The 20391-nt window shown below is 53.9% G+C and overlaps 1 protein-coding gene across 1 annotated transcript; it reads left to right on the top strand.

Annotated features, from left to right (window-relative positions):
- The first annotated feature begins 778 nt into the window (after window positions 1-778).
- Window positions 779-19909, top strand: TRIM3 (tripartite motif containing 3). The gene is made up of 12 exons (XM_075198461.1): window positions 779-874; window positions 7485-7627; window positions 8596-8830; window positions 8908-9059; window positions 9838-10018; window positions 10326-11049; window positions 11636-11739; window positions 11840-12007; window positions 12353-12533; window positions 13491-13561; window positions 17343-17483; window positions 17943-19909. Exons 2-12 carry the CDS (start codon window positions 7509-7511, stop codon window positions 18093-18095), a joined length of 2229 nt encoding a protein of 742 aa, XP_075054562.1. The 5' UTR covers window positions 779-874; window positions 7485-7508; the 3' UTR covers window positions 18096-19909.
- Window positions 19910-20391: the final 482 nt, after the last annotated feature.

Here is a 20391-nt window from a genome sequence, read left to right on the forward strand (position 1 = left end):
CACCATCACTGTGTTATACAATGTACCACACACACACACCCCCTCACTGTGTCATATACCGTACCACACACTGACAACCTCACTGTGTCACATACCGTACCTCACACAGACACCCTCACTGTGTTATAGACTGTACCACACACACACCCTCAGTGTCACATATTGTACCACACACACACCCTCAATGTGTCACATACCGTACCACACACACACTGTGTCACATACCGTACCTCACACAGACACCCTCACTGTGTTATAGACTGTACCACACACACACCCTCAGTGTCACATATTGTACCACACACACACCCTCAATGTGTCACATACCGTACCACACACACACACTGTGTCACATACCGTACCACACACACACACCCCGACTGTGTTATATACTGTACCACACACACTGACACCCTCACTGTGTCATATACCGTACCACACACTGACACCCTCACTGTGTCATATACCGTACCACACACTGACACCCTGACTGTGTCACATACCGTACCACACACACACCCTCACTATGTTATATACTGTACCACACACTGACACCCTGACTGTGTCACATACCGTACCACACACACACCCTGACTGTGTTATATACCGTACCACGCACACACCCTCACTGTGTCACGTACCGTACCACACACACACACACCCTGACTATGTTATATACTGTACCACACACTGACACCCTCACTATGTTATATACTGTACCACACACACACACCTTATATACTGTATTCGTTACTATGACGTCACAGATGGGGCGGGGTCCGGTGACGTCCCCACACTCAGCTGTTCCCTGTACAATGGCAGCCGGAGAGAAGGAAGCTGCGGCCTCCGGGAGACAGATACAGACAGCCTGACAGTGAGTGGCCCCCGCCCGGCGCGACCCGCACCTCACTCCCCCTGTCTGCTCTGTCCCGGCATCATCCTCCATCAGTGTGTCCCCTCCCGACCTTCCCTCATCAGTCTGTCCCCTGCCGGCCTCCCCTCCCCGCATCAGTCTATCCCCTGCCGGCCTCCCCTCCCTGTATCAGTCTATCCCCTGCCGGCCTCCCCTCCCCGCATCAGTGTGTCCCCTGCCGGCCTCCCCTCCCTGCATCAGTCTATCCCCTGCCGGCCTCCCCTCCCTGCATCAGTCTATCCCCTGCCGGCCTCCCCTCCCTGCATCAGTCTATCCCCTGCCGGCCTCCCCTCCCCGCATCAGTGTGTCCCCTGCCGGCCTCCCCTCCCCGCATCAGTGTGTCCCCTGCCGGCCTCCCCTCCCTGCATCAGTCTATCCCCTGCCGGCCTCCCCTCCCCGCATCAGTGTGTCCCCTGCCGGCCTCCCCTCCCCGCATCAGTGTGTCCCCTGCCGGCCTCCCCTCCCTGTATCAGTGTGTCCCCTGCCGGCCTCCCCTCCCCGCATCAGTGTGTCCCCTGCCGGCCTCCCCTCCCTGTATCAGTGTGTCCCCTGCCGGCCTCCCCTCCCCGTATCAGTGTGTCCCCTGCCGGCCTCCCCTCCCCGCATCAGTGTGTCCCCTGCCGGCCTCCCCTCCCCGCATCAGTGTGTCCCCTGCCGGCCTCCCCTCCCCGCATCAGTGTGTCCCCTGCCGGCCTCCCCTCCCCGCATCAGTGTGTCCCCTGCCGGCCTCCCCTCCCCGCATCAGTGTGTCCCCTGCCGGCCTCCCCTCCCCGCATCAGTGTGTCCCCTGCCGGCCTCCCCTCCCTGCATCAGTCTATCCCCTGCCGGCCTCCCCTCCATTCATCAGTGTGTCCCCTGCCGGCCTCCCCTCCCCGTATCAGTGTGTCCCCTGCCGGCCTCCCCTCCCCGCATCAGTGTGTCCCCTGCCGGCCTCCCCTCCCCGCATCAGTGTGTCCCCTGCCGGCCTCCCCTCCCCGCATCAGTGTGTCCCCTGCCGGCCTCCCCTCCCCGCATCAGTGTGTCCCCTCCCGACCTCCCCTCCCCGCATCAGTGTGTCCCCTGCCGGCCTCCACTCCCTGTATCAGTCTATCCCCTGCCGGCCTCCCCTCCATTCATCAGTCTATCCCCTGCCGGCCTCCCCTCCCCGCATCAGTGTGTCCCCTGCCGGCCTCTCCGCATCAGTGTGTCCCCTGCCGGCCTCCCCTCCCCGCATCAGTGTGTCCCCTGCCGGCCTCCCCTCCCCGCATCAGTGTGTCCCCTGCCGGCCTCCCCTCCCCGCATCAGTGTGTCCCCTGCCGGCCTCCCCTCCCCGCATCAGTGTGTCCCCTGCCGGCCTCCCCTCCCCGCATCAGTGTGTCCCCTCCCGACCTCCCCTCCCTTCATCAGTCTATCCCCTGCCGGCCTCCCCTCCCCGCATCAGTCTATCCCCTGCCGGCCTCCCCTCCCTGCATCAGTGTGTCCCCTGCCGGCCTCCCCTCCCTGCATCAGTCTATCCCCTGCCGGCCTCCCCTCCCCTCCCTGCATCAGTCTATCCCCTGCCGGCCTCCCCTCCCCTCCCTGCATCAGTCTATCCCCTGCCGGCCTCCCCGCATCAGTGTGTCCCCTCCCGACCTCCCCTCCCCGCATCAGTGTGTCCCCTGCCGGCCTCCACTCCCTGTATCAGTCTATCCCCTGCCGGCCTCCCCTCCATTCATCAGTCTATCCCCTGCCGGCCTCCCCTCCCCACATCAGTGTGTCCCCTGCCGGCCTCTCCGCATCAGTGTGTTCCCTGCCGGCCTCCCCTCCCTGCATCAGTGTGTCCCCTGCCGGCCTCCCCTCCCCGCATCAGTGTGTCCCCTGCCGGCCTCCCCTCCCCGCATCAGTGTGTCCCCTGCCGGCCTCCCCTCCCCGCATCAGTGTGTCCCCTGCCGGCCTCCCCTCCCCGCATCAGTGTGTCCCCTGCCGGCCTCCCCTCCCCGCATCAGTGTGTCCCCTGCCGGCCTCCCCTCCCCGCATCAGTGTGTCCCCTGCCGGCCTCCCCTCCCTGCATCAGTGTGTCCCCTGCCGGCCTCCCCTCCCCGCATCAGTGTGTCCCCTGCCGGCCTCCCCTCCCTGTATCAGTGTGTCCCCTGCCGGCCTCCCCTCCCCGTATCAGTGTGTCCCCTGCCGGCCTCCCCTCCCCGCATCAGTGTGTCCCCTGCCGGCCTCCCCTCCCCGCATCAGTGTGTCCCCTGCCGGCCTCCCCTCCCCGCATCAGTGTGTCCCCTGCCGGCCTCCCCTCCCCGCATCAGTGTGTCCCCTGCCGGCCTCCCCTCCCCGCATCAGTGTGTCCCCTGCCGGCCTCCCCTCCCCGCATCAGTGTGTCCCCTGCCGGCCTCCCCTCCCTGCATCAGTCTATCCCCTGCCGGCCTCCCCTCCATTCATCAGTGTGTCCCCTGCCGGCCTCCCCTCCCCGTATCAGTGTGTCCCCTGCCGGCCTCCCCTCCCCGCATCAGTGTGTCCCCTGCCGGCCTCCCCTCCCCGCATCAGTGTGTCCCCTGCCGGCCTCCCCTCCCCGCATCAGTGTGTCCCCTGCCGGCCTCCCCTCCCCGCATCAGTGTGTCCCCTCCCGACCTCCCCTCCCCGCATCAGTGTGTCCCCTGCCGGCCTCCACTCCCTGTATCAGTCTATCCCCTGCCGGCCTCCCCTCCATTCATCAGTCTATCCCCTGCCGGCCTCCCCTCCCCGCATCAGTGTGTCCCCTGCCGGCCTCTCCGCATCAGTGTGTCCCCTGCCGGCCTCCCCTCCCCGCATCAGTGTGTCCCCTGCCGGCCTCCCCTCCCCGCATCAGTGTGTCCCCTGCCGGCCTCCCCTCCCCGCATCAGTGTGTCCCCTGCCGGCCTCCCCTCCCCGCATCAGTGTGTCCCCTGCCGGCCTCCCCTCCCCGCATCAGTGTGTCCCCTCCCGACCTCCCCTCCCTTCATCAGTCTATCCCCTGCCGGCCTCCCCTCCCCGCATCAGTCTATCCCCTGCCGGCCTCCCCTCCCTGCATCAGTGTGTCCCCTGCCGGCCTCCCCTCCCTGCATCAGTCTATCCCCTGCCGGCCTCCCCTCCCCTCCCTGCATCAGTCTATCCCCTGCCGGCCTCCCCTCCCCTCCCTGCATCAGTCTATCCCCTGCCGGCCTCCCCGCATCAGTGTGTCCCCTCCCGACCTCCCCTCCCCGCATCAGTGTGTCCCCTGCCGGCCTCCACTCCCTGTATCAGTCTATCCCCTGCCGGCCTCCCCTCCATTCATCAGTCTATCCCCTGCCGGCCTCCCCTCCCCACATCAGTGTGTCCCCTGCCGGCCTCTCCGCATCAGTGTGTTCCCTGCCGGCCTCCCCTCCCTGCATCAGTGTGTCCCCTGCCGGCCTCCCCTCCCCGCATCAGTGTGTCCCCTGCCGGCCTCCCCTCCCCGCATCAGTGTGTCCCCTGCCGGCCTCCCCTCCCCGCATCAGTGTGTCCCCTGCCGGCCTCCCCTCCCCGCATCAGTGTGTCCCCTGCCGGCCTCCCCTCCCCGCATCAGTGTGTCCCCTGCCGGCCTCCCCTCCCTGCATCAGTCTATCCCCTGCCGGCCTCCCCTCCCCGCATCAGTGTGTCCCCTGCCGGCCTCCCCTCCCTGCATCAGTCTATCCCCTGCCGGCCTCCCCGCATCAGTGTGTCCCCTGCCGGCCTCCCCGCATCAGTGTGTCCCCTGCCGGCCTCCCCGCATCAGTGTGTCCCCTGCCGGCCTCTCCGCATCAGTGTGTTCCCTGCCGGCCTCCCCTCCCTGCGTCAGTGTGTCCCCTGCCGGCCTCCCCTCCCTGCGTCAGTGTGTCCCCTGCCGGCCTCCCCTCCCTGTATCAGTCTATCCCCTGCCGGCCTCCCCTCCATTCATCAGTCTATCCCCTGCCGGCCTCCCCTCCCCGCATCAGTGTGTCCCCTCCCGACCTCCCCTCCCCGCATCAGTGTGTCCCCTGCCGGCCTCCCCTCCCCGCATCAGTGTGTCCCCTGCCGGCCTCCCCTCCCCGCATCAGTGTGTCCCCTGCCGGCCTCCCCTCCCCGCATCAGTGTGTCCCCTGCCGGCCTCCCCTCCCCGCATCAGTGTGTCCCCTCCCGACCTCCCCTCCCCGCATCAGTGTGTCCCCTGCCGGCCTCCACTCCCCGTATCAGTCTATCCCCTGCCGGCCTCCCCTCCATTCATCAGTCTATCCCCTGCCGGCCTCCCCTCCCCGCATCAGTGTGTCCCCTGCCGGCCTCCCCGCATCAGTGTGTCCCCTGCCGGCCTCCCCTCCCCGCATCAGTGTGTCCCCTGCCGGCCTCCCCTCCCCGCATCAGTGTGTCCCCTGCCGGCCTCCCCTCCCCGCATCAGTGTGTCCCCTCCCGACCTCCCCTCCCTTCATCAGTCTATCCCCTGCCGGCCTCCCCTCCCCGCATCAGTCTATCCCCTGCCGGCCTCCCCTCCCTGCATCAGTGTGTCCCCTGCCGGCCTCCCCTCCCTGCATCAGTCTATCCCCTGCCGGCCTCCCCTCCCCTCCCTGCATCAGTCTATCCCCTGCCGGCCTCCCCTCCCCTCCCTGCATCAGTCTATCCCCTGCCGGCCTCCCCGCATCAGTGTGTCCCCTCCCGACCTCCCCTCCCCGCATCAGTGTGTCCCCTGCCGGCCTCCACTCCCTGTATCAGTCTATCCCCTGCCGGCCTCCCCTCCATTCATCAGTCTATCCCCTGCCGGCCTCCCCTCCCCACATCAGTGTGTCCCCTGCCGGCCTCCCCTCCCTGCATCAGTGTGTTCCCTGCCGGCCTCCCCTCCCTGCATCAGTGTGTCCCCTGCCGGCCTCCCCTCCCCGCATCAGTGTGTCCCCTGCCGGCCTCCCCTCCCCGCATCAGTGTGTCCCCTGCCGGCCTCCCCTCCCCGCATCAGTGTGTCCCCTGCCGGCCTCCCCTCCCCGCATCAGTGTGTCCCCTGCCGGCCTCCCCTCCCCGCATCAGTGTGTCCCCTGCCGGCCTCCCCTCCCTGCATCAGTCTATCCCCTGCCGGCCTCCCCTCCCCGCATCAGTGTGTCCCCTGCCGGCCTCCCCTCCCTGCATCAGTCTATCCCCTGCCGGCCTCCCCGCATCAGTGTGTCCCCTGCCGGCCTCCCCGCATCAGTGTGTCCCCTGCCGGCCTCCCCGCATCAGTGTGTCCCCTGCCGGCCTCTCCGCATCAGTGTGTTCCCTGCCGGCCTCCCCTCCCTGCGTCAGTGTGTCCCCTGCCGGCCTCCCCTCCCTGCGTCAGTGTGTCCCCTGCCGGCCTCCCCTCCCTGTATCAGTCTATCCCCTGCCGGCCTCCCCTCCATTCATCAGTCTATCCCCTGCCGGCCTCCCCTCCCCGCATCAGTGTGTCCCCTCCCGACCTCCCCTCCCCGCATCAGTGTGTCCCCTCCCGGCCTCCCCTCCCCGTATCAGTCTATCCCCTGCCGGCCTCCCCTCCCCGCATCAGTCTATCCCCTGCCGGCCTCCCCTCCCCGCATCAGTCTATCCCCTGCCGGCCTCCCCTCCCCGCATCAGTGTGTCCCCTGCCGGCCTCTCCGCATCAATGTGTTCCCTGCCGGCCTCCCCTCCCTGCATCAATGTGTTCCCTGCCGGCCTCCCCTCCCTGCATCAGTGTGTCCCCTGCCGGCCTCCCCTCCCTGTATCAGTCTATCCTCTGCCGGCCTCCCCTCCATTCATCAGTCTATCCCCTGTCGGCCTCCCCTCCCCGCATCAGTGTGTCCCCTGCCGGCCTCCCCTCCCCGCATCAGTGTGTCCCCTGCCGGCCTCCCCTCCCCGCATCAGTGTGTCCCCTGCCGGCCTCCCCTCCCCGCATCAGTGTGTCCCCTGCCGGCCTCCCCTCCCCGCATCAGTGTGTCCCCTGCCGGCCTCCCCTCCCCGCATCAGTGTGTCCCCTGCCGGCCTCCCCTCCCCGCATCAGTGTGTCCCCTGCCGGCCTCCCCTCCCCGCATCAGTGTGTCCCCTGCCGGCCTCCCCTCCCCGCATCAGTGTGTCCCCTGCCGGCCTCCCCTCCCCGCATCAGTGTGTCCCCTGCCGGCCTCCCCTCCCCGCATCAGTGTGTCCCCTGCCGGCCTCCCCTCCCCGCATCAGTGTGTCCCCTGCCGGCCTCCCCTCACTGCATCAGTCCGTCCCCTCCCTCTACCTGTCCTTCTGCCTTTCCTTCCCCTCTCTGTCTGTAACTTCCAAGCATCCCCTCTTTCTTTCTGACCCCTCTGGACCCAGGTCACCCTTTCCTCTGTCTGGCCTCTCTCCCTCTGTCTATCTCAAGTGGTATCTCTCCATCCCTCTTGCCCAACCTACAGGGTGTCTGTCTGTCCCTCAGTCCCTCCCTCTGACCCCTTCCTCCCGCTCTCCCTCCCTCCCCCTGTCCCCTGGCGGCCTCTCTCTGTCTATTCCAAGTGGTATCTCTCTGTCCCTCTCGCCCAACCTACAGTGTGTCTTTCTGTCTCTCCCTCCCTCCTGGCATAGTCTATTTTCCTGTCTTGTATAGTCCTCACCCCTCAGCTATTAGCTTTATTCCTTTGCAGCTCTTTCAGCTTTCTGTTGTATGTTTTTTTCCTTTAAGGTATTAATTTGGTGACTCCTTGGTATGGTCATGGCGAGCCCGGTGGTGCGTCAGATTGACAAGCAGTTCCTCGTCTGCAGCATCTGCTTGGAACGGTACCACGTTCCCAAAGTCCTCCCATGTCTGCACACTTTCTGCGAGAGGTGAGCGATGTACGAGTACAATGATACCTAAACATTACCTCCGGCTTCTCTCTGTATTCCTGTTACTTTCTAATTCGCACCTTAAGTGTTCTTTAAGGTTTTGGTCAGACCTGACGATGCAATGCTGTTACTTCGTGACATAAATCTGGTGTTGGAAGTTAGTTTAGTGTTGGCTAGCTATCGGCTAGAAGTCCTTAGTTGGGGATATGTGATACAGTAATGTTGGTCAGGGGGTCAGAGGGTTCTTTGGTTAAAGAAAGAGAATACATCTACAGTTTGTGAGAACTGTGTATAGGGGCAGGGTGTATTTGGGTAGAATAGTCGTAAGAGGTTGGTTCAGGAATTTGATAAGCTGTCAGACGAGGTGAGATTTCAGGGAGGCTAAAGGAAATTATTGTTGTACGAGGGAAGGAATTCCACACAGAAAAAAGTCACAAGGTGATGAGTGTGGATGAGAGGTGCAGAGATGAGGGGTCTGGTTGGGAGATATTTTGAGACAAGCAAGGGGTATGTTGGTGCAGTTGTGTTGATGGCCTTGTATGTTAGTAGTAAGTATTTTATAATTAATTTCGGTAAAATATAGGGAGCCAATGTAGGGACTGGCGGACCAGCAGTTGAAAAACGTTTTGTGAGGAATATCAGCCAAGCAGCTGCGTTTAAAATAGATGGTAGGGATGAGAGACTTTTATATGTCAAAAGTTCTGAAGCTTGTGAAGAGCTCAGAGGACATATGTCTAGCTCACGATAAAAATGTCCCGACCCTTAGTGAACGCATTGATGACCTCCACCCTTTTGGTTAAACCACAGGAACAAGGGCGGACATTCAACTTGGTTGGCCTACTGTGGGCTAACACGCTCAGCTTTCCAGCTGAAGATGAGGTTGGGGGGTGTGGATGAATAAGATTTTCGCTGGCTATTTTCTGCTTTCTGTACCACGTGTCATGGTCTTCATATACTTCTGTCTACAGGTGTCTGCAGAGCTATATCCCCCCTCAAAGCCTGACACTTTCCTGCCCCGTCTGCCGTCAGACCTCCATCCTTCCGGAGCGAGGGGTCTCTGCTCTCCAGAATAACTTCTTCATCACAAACCTGATGGAGGTTCTACAGAGGAGCCCTGAGAGTGGGCGACAAGAACAGAACGTCCTCCCGAGTGAAGGCCATACACCTGCCACGCCTTTATCCTGCCCTAACCACCAGGGAAAGGTTAGTAAAACCCTGCCACACCTGTAATCTAGACTAGTAGCCACCCCATAACTCTGTATCCCCATATCTCCCAACAGACCATGGAATATTATTGTGGTCCCTGTGAGACGGCCATGTGTGTAGAGTGCACAGAGGGAGAGCACCGGGAACATTGTACTGTGCCCCTGAAAGACGTACTAGAGCAACATAAAGCGTCACTGCGCGTCCAGCTGGACAGCATCAAGGGCAGGTATGGTATAATCGCTATATTGTTATGGGACAGGATGTCCCCTTCATTCTGTATAAGCCTTAAGGCAGAGAAGCGTATTCTACCGAGATCTGTTTTATGCATTGTATTGTGTGGAATATATACATAAAGAAGGAAAGGAGCTAGACTTATTTACTCTGAAGAACCCAAAGATATCATTACTGTGTACAAATATATTAATGGCCCATACGAATGCGGATATCCTCTGCTCAGAGGATAGAGATTTCATATTTGGCCACAGAAAGGGTTCTCTACAGTAAGAGCAGTGACACTATGGAATACACTCCTTCAGGAAGAAAGACTATATACAGTGCTATAATACATTACAGGGGGCAAATCCAGAATTGTCTGATTAGCGGTATGGGGTCAGGAAGGAATTGTTCCCCTCTTATGGCAAATTGACTATGCTTTATAGATGTTTATTGTTTGTAACTATTTTACAAATCTGCCTCTTGGGTGATTAAACTGCTCTAGACCTGGTATTATGATCCCTAGTCTGTATAAATAATCTGGTTATTCCCTAGCGTACACAATATTAGTCAAGAGATTTATTTTGTTTACCAAAACTGCTTTGTGAATACAGTTGTACTCAATGCACAGAGCTTGGATGAGTCATATCCAAGGGCAATGGATATAAACAACTCTGCTTGTTCGATAGAAAGCATTAGTGAAAATCACACAAGGAAGGCAAAGGGATAAAGCAGGAGGACATAAAAAAAAAAAAAAAAAAAAAAATTAAGATGTCTACCCCTTTTCCCAGAATCCCCCAGCTGACCTCGGCCATTGACCTTGTGAGTGAGATCAGTCGGCAGCTGAGTGAACGGAAAAATGCGGCAGTGAGCGAGATTTGCTCTGCCTTTGAGGAATTGGAAAGGGCGCTGCAGCACAGGAAGAACTCGCTGCTACAGGATCTGGAGGGCATCTCTGCCAGCAAGCAGGAGGTAGGTCACTGTCTGCCCAGGGAGCAGGAGGTAGGTCACTGTCTGCCCAGGGATCAGGAGGTAGGTCACTGTCTGCCCAGCGAGCTGGAGGTAAATGTCGCACACTCTCTCCACAAAAATAAATTATGTCTATATATCTATCTAATCTCAAACCATACCAGTTGGGTTCCTACAAGATCCTCTTTCAATAAAGCTATTCTGTACTACAAATATGTTTGAACAAATAGCTTATTTCTTCGAAGTCCAGTAATTTAATAGTAAATACATTATAAATGCAATGCTGAACCTTTTGGCTCTTCGTCTTCAGGTTCTACAAGCTCAGCTCTCGTCTTTGAGGCAAGGCCTAGATAACATGGAGAGCAGTGTGCGTTTCACCGAGCAAGCTCTTGGTCATGGCTCAGAGACCGAAGTCCTCTTGGTGAGGAAGCAGATGAGTGAACGACTGAATGAGTTGGGTTCCCGGGACTTCCATTTGCACCCTCAGCAGAACCCACAGCTAGAATTTCGAGTAGAGACGGAGGGGCTCCGTCGATCTCTGCAGAACTTGGGAGCTCTTCTTACCACTAGTGCTGTGGCCCATGCTTCCGTTGCTACAGGGGAGGGCCTGCGCCAGGCCCTGGTGGGACACCAAACTTCTGTCACTGTTACCACTAAAGACAAAGATGGAGAATTGGTCAAAAGTGGCAATGCCAACCTAAAGGCTCAACTGACAAGTCCAGATGGGGCGACACTGGATGGGGAAGTGACTGACAATAAGAATGGGACTTACGAGGTGCTCTACACGCCACGTCATGACGGAGAACATCACCTCTCTCTGCGCCTGTATGGCCAACCTCTACGTGGGAGCCCATACAGGGTGAGAGCAATAAAGCCTGGAGATGTACCAGCCTCACCCGAGGATGTGAAGCGCAGGGTGAAGTCCCCTAGTGGTGGTCATATACGGCAAAAGGCTGTAAGGAGGCCATCAAGTATGTACAGCACCAACAAGAAGAAGGAAAACCCAATAGAAGATGAGATGATCCTCAGAGTTGGTGAGTGAAGGAGCAGAACGGTACATGGGAATTTACTGTAACAACTAAGAATAGGGTTAGAAGAAGAAGAGGGAAAAGTAGAAGGCTATCAGTTTTGTAGTACAGAGGTTGGAAGACCTATTGTGATTGGAAAAAGGTCTGTTGTAGTTTGTATAGTAGGGGCTGGGCTAAAAACTTGGTTGCAGCAAAGGTATTGGCGATGACTGTAGGTTGTAGTTCTGGGGGAGAATCTAGGCTGTGGTACAGAGTTTGGGGAGAATCTAGGTTGCAATATAGGGATTAGGGATATAATGGAGGCAGTGGGTACAGAGATTGGGAGAGACTGGAGATGGCATGATAACAGATTGGGGATGCTGATTGTATGGGGGGGGGGCTGTTGGGTACTGGGATTGGGGGAAGAATGGAGACTATACAAGGTTTGAGGGTTGATTGGAGTAAACTGGCGGTGGGGTGATACAAGGGTTGAGGAAGACCGGAGGCTGGGCCGTATAGGATTTGTTCTCTTCAGCAACTTACAATATGAAGGAGAGAAATGTGGGCTTTGTGGGGAAGGAAGCCTGTTTCTCATGGCAGCTGTACCCTTTAGGATCCCGTGGGCGTGAGAAAGGTGAATTCTCCAACTTACAGGGCATTTCCACCTCCAGTAACAATCGGATTGTGGTGGCTGACAGTAACAACCAGTGTATACAGGTAATGTTGTGTCATTCTGTCTTCTGTCAGTCTCGCAACGTGTCATCACGTCACTTCTCTTAGGATTCTCGCTGTTCTTCTGCTGTCGTTTCTGATGCAGGTCTTCTCTAATGAGGGCCAGTTTAAATTGCGTTTTGGGGTCCGAGGAAGATCGCCGGGACAGTTGCAGCGTCCAACTGGTGTGGCAGTGGACATGAACGGTGACATCATTGTTGCAGATTATGACAATCGTTGGGTCAGCATCTTCTCTCCTGAGGGCAAGTTTAAGGTAGGTATCGATCACAGAGTTTGACTTGTGACTTTTATCAACATTCGTATGAGAAAGTCCTAATCATAGTTTCTGTAACTTCTGCTCTCCCTGTCCCCTTGTTCTCCTCCTCTCCCTGTCGGATGGTTCTCCTCCTCTTCCTTGTTCTCCTCCTCTCCCTGTCGGATGGTTCTCCTCCTCTCCCTTGTTCTCCTCTTCTCCCTGTCGGCCGGTTGTCCTCTTCTCCCTGTCGGCCGGTTGTCCTCTTCTCCCTGTCGGCCGGTTGTCCTCCTGTCCCCCTGTCGGCCGTTTTCATTCATAGATTCCATATTTTTTAAATCTCTCTTATTCTGTCTGTACTTCTAGAACAAAGTGGGTGTTGGGCGTCTTATGGGTCCCAAGGGAGTGGCAGTAGACCGTAATGGACATCTAATAGTGGTGGATAACAAATCCTGTTGCATCTTCATCTTCCAGTCCAATGGAAAATTAGTGGGGAGATTTGGAGGCCGTGGTCCAGGAGACAAGCATCAAACCGGAAGCTTGGATGGTAATTATTAGTTGGTGGGGGTGAATGAAAGGAAGTTGTTCAGTAACAGTACAAGGAACATTCTAATAGGAATGTGTATATGAATATCTAGAAATGGAGGCGTCTGTGTGAGAATGCACTAGGCTTGGCAGTGGGTGGAATCTGGATGTTGATGTGCAGGCGAGGCAGTGTTGGGGTCTGGATGTGGGTGGGCAGAGCTAGGCAGTGGGTGGGTCTTGGTGAGGATGTGTGAGAGTAGGCAGTGGGTGGGATCTAGTTGAGGCTAGGTAAGGTTAGTAGGCATTGGGCGGGGTCTGTATGAGTTTAGCCTGGGCTACGAAGTGGTCAGGTCTAGGTGATGAAGTATAAGGTTAGGCCGTTGGCGGGCTCTGAGTGAGGATGGGACAAGCTAGGCAGTGGGTGGGGTCTGGGTGAGGATGTTCCAGGCTAGGCAGTGGGTGGGGTCTAGGTGAGGATGTGTCAGGCTAGGCAGTGGGTGGGGTCTAGGTGAGGATGTGCCACACTATGTAGTGGGTGGGGTCTAGGTAAGGATGTGACAAGCTAGGCAGTGGGTGGGGTCTAGGTGAGGATGTGCCAGGCTAGGTAGTGGGTGGGGTCTGAGTGAGGATGTGCCAGGCTAGGCAGTGGGTGGGGTCTAGTTGAGGATGTGTCAGGCTAGGTAGCTGGTGGGGTCTAGGTGAGGATGTGACAAGCTAGGCAGTGGGTGGGGTCTAGGTGAGGATGTGCCAGGCTAGGCAGTGGGTGGGGTCTAGGTGAGGATGTGCCGGGCTAGGTAGTGGGTGGGGTCTGGGTGAGGATGTGCCAGGCTAGGCAGTGGGTGGGGTCTGGGTGAGGATGTGCCAGGCTAGGCAGAGGGCGAAGCCTAGGTTGGGCGAGGCTAGTCTAATCAAGGTATCCATGTATTGGTCTTTATCATGTAATAACGAATATACACTAACGATATGCTGTGTTTTTTAGGCCCCCATTTTGTGGCTGTTAACAACAAGAATGAGATTATAGTGACTGATTTCCACAACCATTCTGTAAAGGTGAGCTATTGTCACTCATGCCGCTTCCCAGTCTGTACTATATATATAATATATCGTACCCTATACATCTCTGTATACCTACCACGTCCCAGTCTGCATTATTGTGTGTAATACCCTATACACATGGTGAGTTCTGATCACTTCATTAGGAAAACGTCTTTGAATTACAAGGAATTGGATTTTACACTTCCAATACCATTATAATTTACAGAAGTAAATACATTACCCAAAATATATTCAGTGAACTCTGACATCTCAACAATTATTATGGGATAATAAGCTCCTTACATAAGGCCAGAACTCCGAGGGATCGCGTTCTTCCTCTGGCAGTTCTGGATAATATGAACCCTCGCGCTGCATCAGCTCATGTGACCGGCTAACATGGAGGAAAACTTGTAACTGACCTCAGAGCGCGATATTTATACAGAGTTTATCAGGCACAGAACTTTCAGGTGAACTCGTATCTTATTTTGTAGTAGCAGGTGCATTGTTCCTTATACTACACCCATTTCAGTTTGAGGAGGGGGGAAATGATCCCATACCGATAGATACAGACGATTCTAGCATTACTACCGTTTCCTGTGAGTCAGAACATAAGGAAAATAGGGATACAATACTAATGTTATCTCTTTTATAAAGCTGTGAGTTCTGACTGTGAACTCAGCGTATTTTAGCGTAGCCTCTAACCAGTCCCTCTTATTTCTATTTCTATATAGAGTGTTATCCTTGTAAGGCCTGATGTATGTTGTGGGGCGTAGATTATACCTGTATAACAGTCATCAAGCTCTTTATACTCAACAGCACAGGATATAGCTTCCTTACAGGAGACACCGGACCTAATGAGACAGAGGCTTCCATTCTACTGCTTGTAATACGGATCTTACGTGTATTTTCACAAACTGCCAGCGGGGCCCCGTAATGTTGAAGATATAATAATAAGGGAATTGCTTCCAAAATGACTTCATGCACGTTGGTGGATAATCACCTCCAGTGACGGGAGATCGAAGGCACCCAGCTGTGTTCTCTAAATGTCCTCATCCTTCTGTGTTACCCCTTCTGTCCTCACAGAGTATAGTGCCCCCTCCTCTCCTCCGCCCACCCTGGCCGCGTGCCCCCTCCTCTCCTCCGCCCACCCTGGCCGCGTGCCCCCTCCTCTCCTCCGCCCACCCTGGCCGCGTGCCCCCTCCTCTCCTCCGCCCACCCTGGCCGCGTGCCCCCTCCTCTCCTCCGCCCACCCTGGCCGCGTGCCCCCTCCTCTCCTCCGCCCACCCTGGCCGCGTGCCCCCTCCTCTCCTCCGCCCACCCTGGCCGCGTGCCCCCTCCTCTCCTCCGCCCACCCTGGCCGCGTGCCCTCTCCTCTCCTCCGCCGGCCCGGGACGCGTGTCCCCTCCTCTAACCTTGGCCTGGCCGGGTGCCCTCAGCCTACATTGGAGTGCCTGCAATACTTATTACCATATGAGTATGAGCCGACAGCATTACGTGATCATTATATACTCAGATTGGGAGTGCTCTCTAACTCCTTTATGACCACAGACAGCCATTGTATGAAGGATTATATACACAGAGACAAATCAATATTACTGTACATAACATAATCTCTATGTGATGTATATCACGGTGGTGTGTTTATGTTTTTTTTGTTTTTTTATTTTATTTTAAATTAAATTTGTTTTAATTTGTAATACATACAATAAAACAACGTAACTGTGTTGTATTACGTTATGTGTTGTTGGAAAGCAGTAAATTGTACAATTCTAAAATGCACAGTTTCTCCACACAAAACATATTAAAAGAGGAGTAGAAAGAAAAAATTACAAGTTTTCATACGAGTAAATCATTGGAAGGTGGCTGGGCGCCCGCCACATAGACCTTCATGGGGAGCCATCTAAATGTCTTAGTTCTTGTTGCGCAAAAGGAGAGGGTGTCCATCCAGCGGCTTGTATACGTGACTCATTCATTTACTAAACTGACCCAGTCTGCTATTTAGGGTTTTTCAGGAGCCCACCACTACCTGGTGTTACTAACAATAGCCAGCAAGCACAGGTTACACACCCAGGGTCTAATTCATCCTCGAACGCAACCTGCACACAAGTCGTGTTCTTAAAACGCACATAGGAGTTGAGCGTACGTGCGCGGGTAATCGCATCCAAGTGGATCTCGATGGGTTTTCCTACACAGTACTTGTCCTATACATAGAGAGAAAAAAGCCGTGGGGGAGGGGCACTCCAATCAAAAAATAAAAAGATGAATTTTATTGATATGCATTAAAACGGTAGAACTGAGAGCGAAATATTAAAATCAAACATATAACACACAGTGATACGAAATATAAAATGCAAACAATGTTGCAAGGGCTCCGAGACTAGCCAATCACACTCATATAGACAGCAATGAGCTTAAGGTAAGCCTTAGCTGTCAAAAGGACAGGCTATAATAAGCTTATTTTAATGCATATCAATAAAATTCATCTTTTTATTTTTTGATTGGAGTGCCCCTCCCACACAGCTTTTTTTCTCTCTATGTATACTATACAACCAGTGTAGGGTGCACCCCCTGGGTAATCTATCCCGGGTTTATTATACTTCTTGGAAGAGGTTATTTAATTATCTAGTGCGGTGATATCCCTTGTCTTTTAGTACTTGTCCTATGTCATTAGACAGAACATGCTCTTGCTGTACATTCGTCTCTTCCCTCCCCCGTTACTCTCTTCAAGCCGTAGGCAGGCGCAAGTGTACTTTGCGTTCAGACATCAATTACATGCAACTGCATCCATTGGCGTAAGGTCAGTTTCTGAGAATGCGCAGAGCTATTACACGCAAGGTACGGCATGCAAAGGGTTTGCTTCTGAAGATGAATCGTTCCTAATTGTTTAATGAGTTTATGCATCTTACCTTTTAAGGTGAAAAAAAGCACAGACCCACTCCCATTCTCATTATACAACCCATTACCTTATTCCAGAACTCAGCACGGTGGGGTTACTTATAATTCAGCTTTAAATGATCCTTAACAGCACTTTTATTTCTATTTATACTCCAAATCACAGGCAAGGTCGCAACAATGGCTACAGATTGCTCCAAAACAGTCTTAAAAACTGATAGAAATTGAAACTGAAATGTTTCCTTTCTAACCACTATTACATTGTGGTTATAAAGTGTTAATTCGAAGTAATGTTATGGTTGAAAAGTACTTTATAATTATTACTTTCCTATTTAATGACACTTTGAGATAAAAGGAAGATTAGATGGTTAGAAAATGCTAATCACTGCTTTATATTTTGCACCATGGTTAGAGAATTACATGCACTTTACACAGTAAAAATAGGTCTTAATCAGTATTATTTTCTGCTCCATTTTTTCTGCCGTAACTACTAATTTGATGAACTTTTCAGGACAGATCTGAAAAAATTTGACTTTTATAGGTTTGTCTAAAACTGATGTCTTGAAAAACGTAAAGGCAAGAAACAGATACTGTGAAATAAACATACTTTTTATTTTAATATATTGTTCTTTTTCATCCGCTGCTTTGTGCTCGTTCTGATAAATATCAGTGTTTTTACATTGTGACTCTGTAGTTTATTAACACAGCCAGTAGGGAGCGCCATTCCTCCATATTGTGAGCATATCAGATGCACACTCTGCATGTCTTCATTATACTGTACATGCAGCCTGCTAATCAGACATGCGTTTTAGGTGTGTCAGGTTGAATGGCTGACACTACATGTGTGTGAATGTCATGTTTACCTGTCTCACCTCCGCCGCGGTCTTCTTGTCCATCCCTGTAGGTCTACAGCGCGGAAGGAGAGTTCCTCTTTAAGTTTGGCTCCCACGGGGAGGGGAACGGCCAGTTTAACGCTCCCACCGGAGTTGCTGTGGATTCGAATGGAAACATTATTGTGGCTGACTGGGGCAACAGTCGGATTCAGGTGCGGACCGAGTAATATCTGGGAAAAGGCTGCTTGTAATAAGGGCAGTTGGGGGATCTGTTTATACCAGTTTAGGTAGTGAGGAGTGGAATGTGGTGGGGTGGGTTTAGTTTGAGTTTGGCCACATTGGAGAAAGAGCAGATATGTTGGAAGGGGGGAGTCAGATGCTGATTTTAGTGAGGTTGGAGAAGGAATAGTGGTTATTTGACCTAGCAAGGGCATCAGGGAGAGTGGTGGGGGCAGCCAGGGTGGCAGCCGATTGGTGTGGTGGGCGTTTCATATATACTGCAATTCTGTAATCCATGAATCCGTCATAGAAACATCCTGTTCCAGGACAGAGATTGTGTTGTACATACACGTTGTGTCCGGTGGGACTGATTATGTAAAGTGCTAAGAGGTCACATTAATGTCTGTCTCTTCTCTTCCTCCTCCCATCCTCCATCATGTTCATCATCCCAGGTGTTTGACAGCTCCGGCTCCTTTTTATCCTACATAAACACCATGGCCGACCCTCTGTATGGGCCACAAGGCCTGGCGCTCACCTCCGATGGTCATGTGGTGGTGGCTGACTCTGGGAACCATTGCTTCAAAGTCTACCGGTACCTCCAGTGATCCTCTGGGGACAGGAGACTACGCTGGCACAATGACGTCTAGCCAGCGATCTGCCCAGTCCGTCCTGAAGTGGTGTTTCCTCCTTGTCTGTCCTAAGCCGCCAGTGCCAGTTCTTGTCCTCGTGCCAGATGCAATGTGTACACACTGCTATACCCCTCTGTGTTCCGCCAAATGACAAAGGTCTAATGACCTTTATCGCCCAACAGTTTGTAAAGCTGCCCTGCTTTCTTCTGTTCTACCCCGGAATCTCTGATTGCTTTCTCTATCTCCCTGCGAACCTGCTCTTATCTTTGTAATGATCCAGACACTCTATGAAGGATGGCTGCTGAATGTGTATCTGCAGCAGGGAATTGTTGGGAATTTCTCGATGTTTACAGGCCAAAGTGGGCACTTACAGAAAGACCTCATTTATGGCTGCTCTCTGTGTAAAGATGGCTCAGAGGTATTGAATTGGCCTCTTGCTTCATGGCTTAATGACTTTGATGGGAATAAATGAGACCAAGCAGCTGCACCACTATGGATGTCCACCACTCCCGGAGTATGGCCCTGGGAAGGATGGCGGCCACATGACTGCAGCGGGAAGGATGGCGGCCACATGACTGCAGCGGGAAGGATGGCGGCCACATGACTGCAGCGGGAAGGATGGCGGTCACATGACTGCAGTGGTAAAGACAGCTGTTCTTGGAAATTTGCACTGATTGGTTACACTTTCTGATGAACTTTGACGCTCTGAGCTATTCCCTAACCTGGCAGGTAGTGGGCACGTTTAAGGAAGAATTTGGAGTCTTTAATTTTGTATATTATCACCTATGTTTGCCAGTAATATATACACCAGTTGTATAGCTTTACACACTACACACCTTACAGTGTCTCCTGCTGTGTGCTGGTTCATGCCTCGCACACAAAGGTGGGAGCCTCAGTGGCCACTTGTACAAGTATATATATGAGGAGCCTGTGCTTGACAGCTCCTGAATGTAACTTCCTGAAGGGTAAACAGGGTCTCCTCATGGAGCAGTTACAGGGTTTTCCCAGCATACATTTCTTCTTGTACCCCCCTGCAGGGAGCCTCCAGGGCTGTGCAAGTCCCCCAGGGTATGACTGCCCCCCCCCCCCCCCCCCCACACACACACACACACCCCCACACCCACCCACCCACACCAGGCTTCGGCTGCCCCTTTCCCACCACCCAGGGTGCATACCCTTCCAGAAGCTCAAGGATAATGCCACTTCAGCAATTTAGAGAGCATTGATATGTAGTAATGAATGGCAACTCCGAATTTGTGAGTGTAGAGTGTAAAGCGCTACGTCTTTTCATTGCCACGTATTAGTGCTTTCAAGTCGCACATAAGAGACTGCAGTTTAATCACCCTAAAGGTGGTGTCAAGAACACTAGTGTTATATATGACCGAGACCGAGAGATGATGTTCATAGCACATTCCTTCGGTCGTGTGACGGGAACACAGCGCTTATACCTCCTGCGACGCGCACAAGAGTAGGGTGAGGCCAGGCAGATCGGTTATACTTTGTTCAGAAAGTGCTAGTCCGGCACTACCCTTTGGTTCTAATACCAGTTCCTTTACACTTTACAGGTTTGGGTTTGTTTGTTCTTTTTTTTTTTATAATCGTGTCTTAATATCCACTAAGAAACCTTCCAAAGTTCACCCATTTGTGCCAAATACTTCAAAACCAATTACCACTGAGCACAACTTCAGGTTATGTAGATTTATTTACGCTCCAGCATATAACTTTACACATAGAGCCCCACCCCCAACACACGATGTTACATGTATAGACAACCAGCATATGACCTTACACATAGAGCCCTAACCTTACACTCCAGCACATGACCTTACACATAGAGCCCTAACCTTATGCTCCATCACATGACCTTACACATAGAGCCCTAACCTTACGCTCCAGCACATGACCTTACACATAGAGCCCTAACCTTACACTCCAGCACATGACCTTACACATAGAGCCCTAACCTTATGCTCCAGCACATGACCTTACACATAGAGCCCTAACCTTATACTCCATCATATGACCTTACACATAAAGCCCTAACCTTATACTCCAGCACATGACCTTACACATAGAGCCCTAACCTTACGCTCCAGCACATGACCTTACACATAGAGCCCTAACCTTATGCTCCAGCACATGACCTTACACATAGAGCCCTAACCTTATACTCCATCATATGACCTTACACATAAAGCCCTAACCTTACGCTCCAGCACATGACCTTACACATAGAGCCCTAACCTTACGCTCCAGCACATGACCTTACACA

This window comes from Mixophyes fleayi, chromosome 2 (assembly GCF_038048845.1).
Source record: "Mixophyes fleayi isolate aMixFle1 chromosome 2, aMixFle1.hap1, whole genome shotgun sequence".
Lineage (NCBI taxonomy): Eukaryota > Metazoa > Chordata > Amphibia > Anura > Limnodynastidae > Mixophyes > Mixophyes fleayi.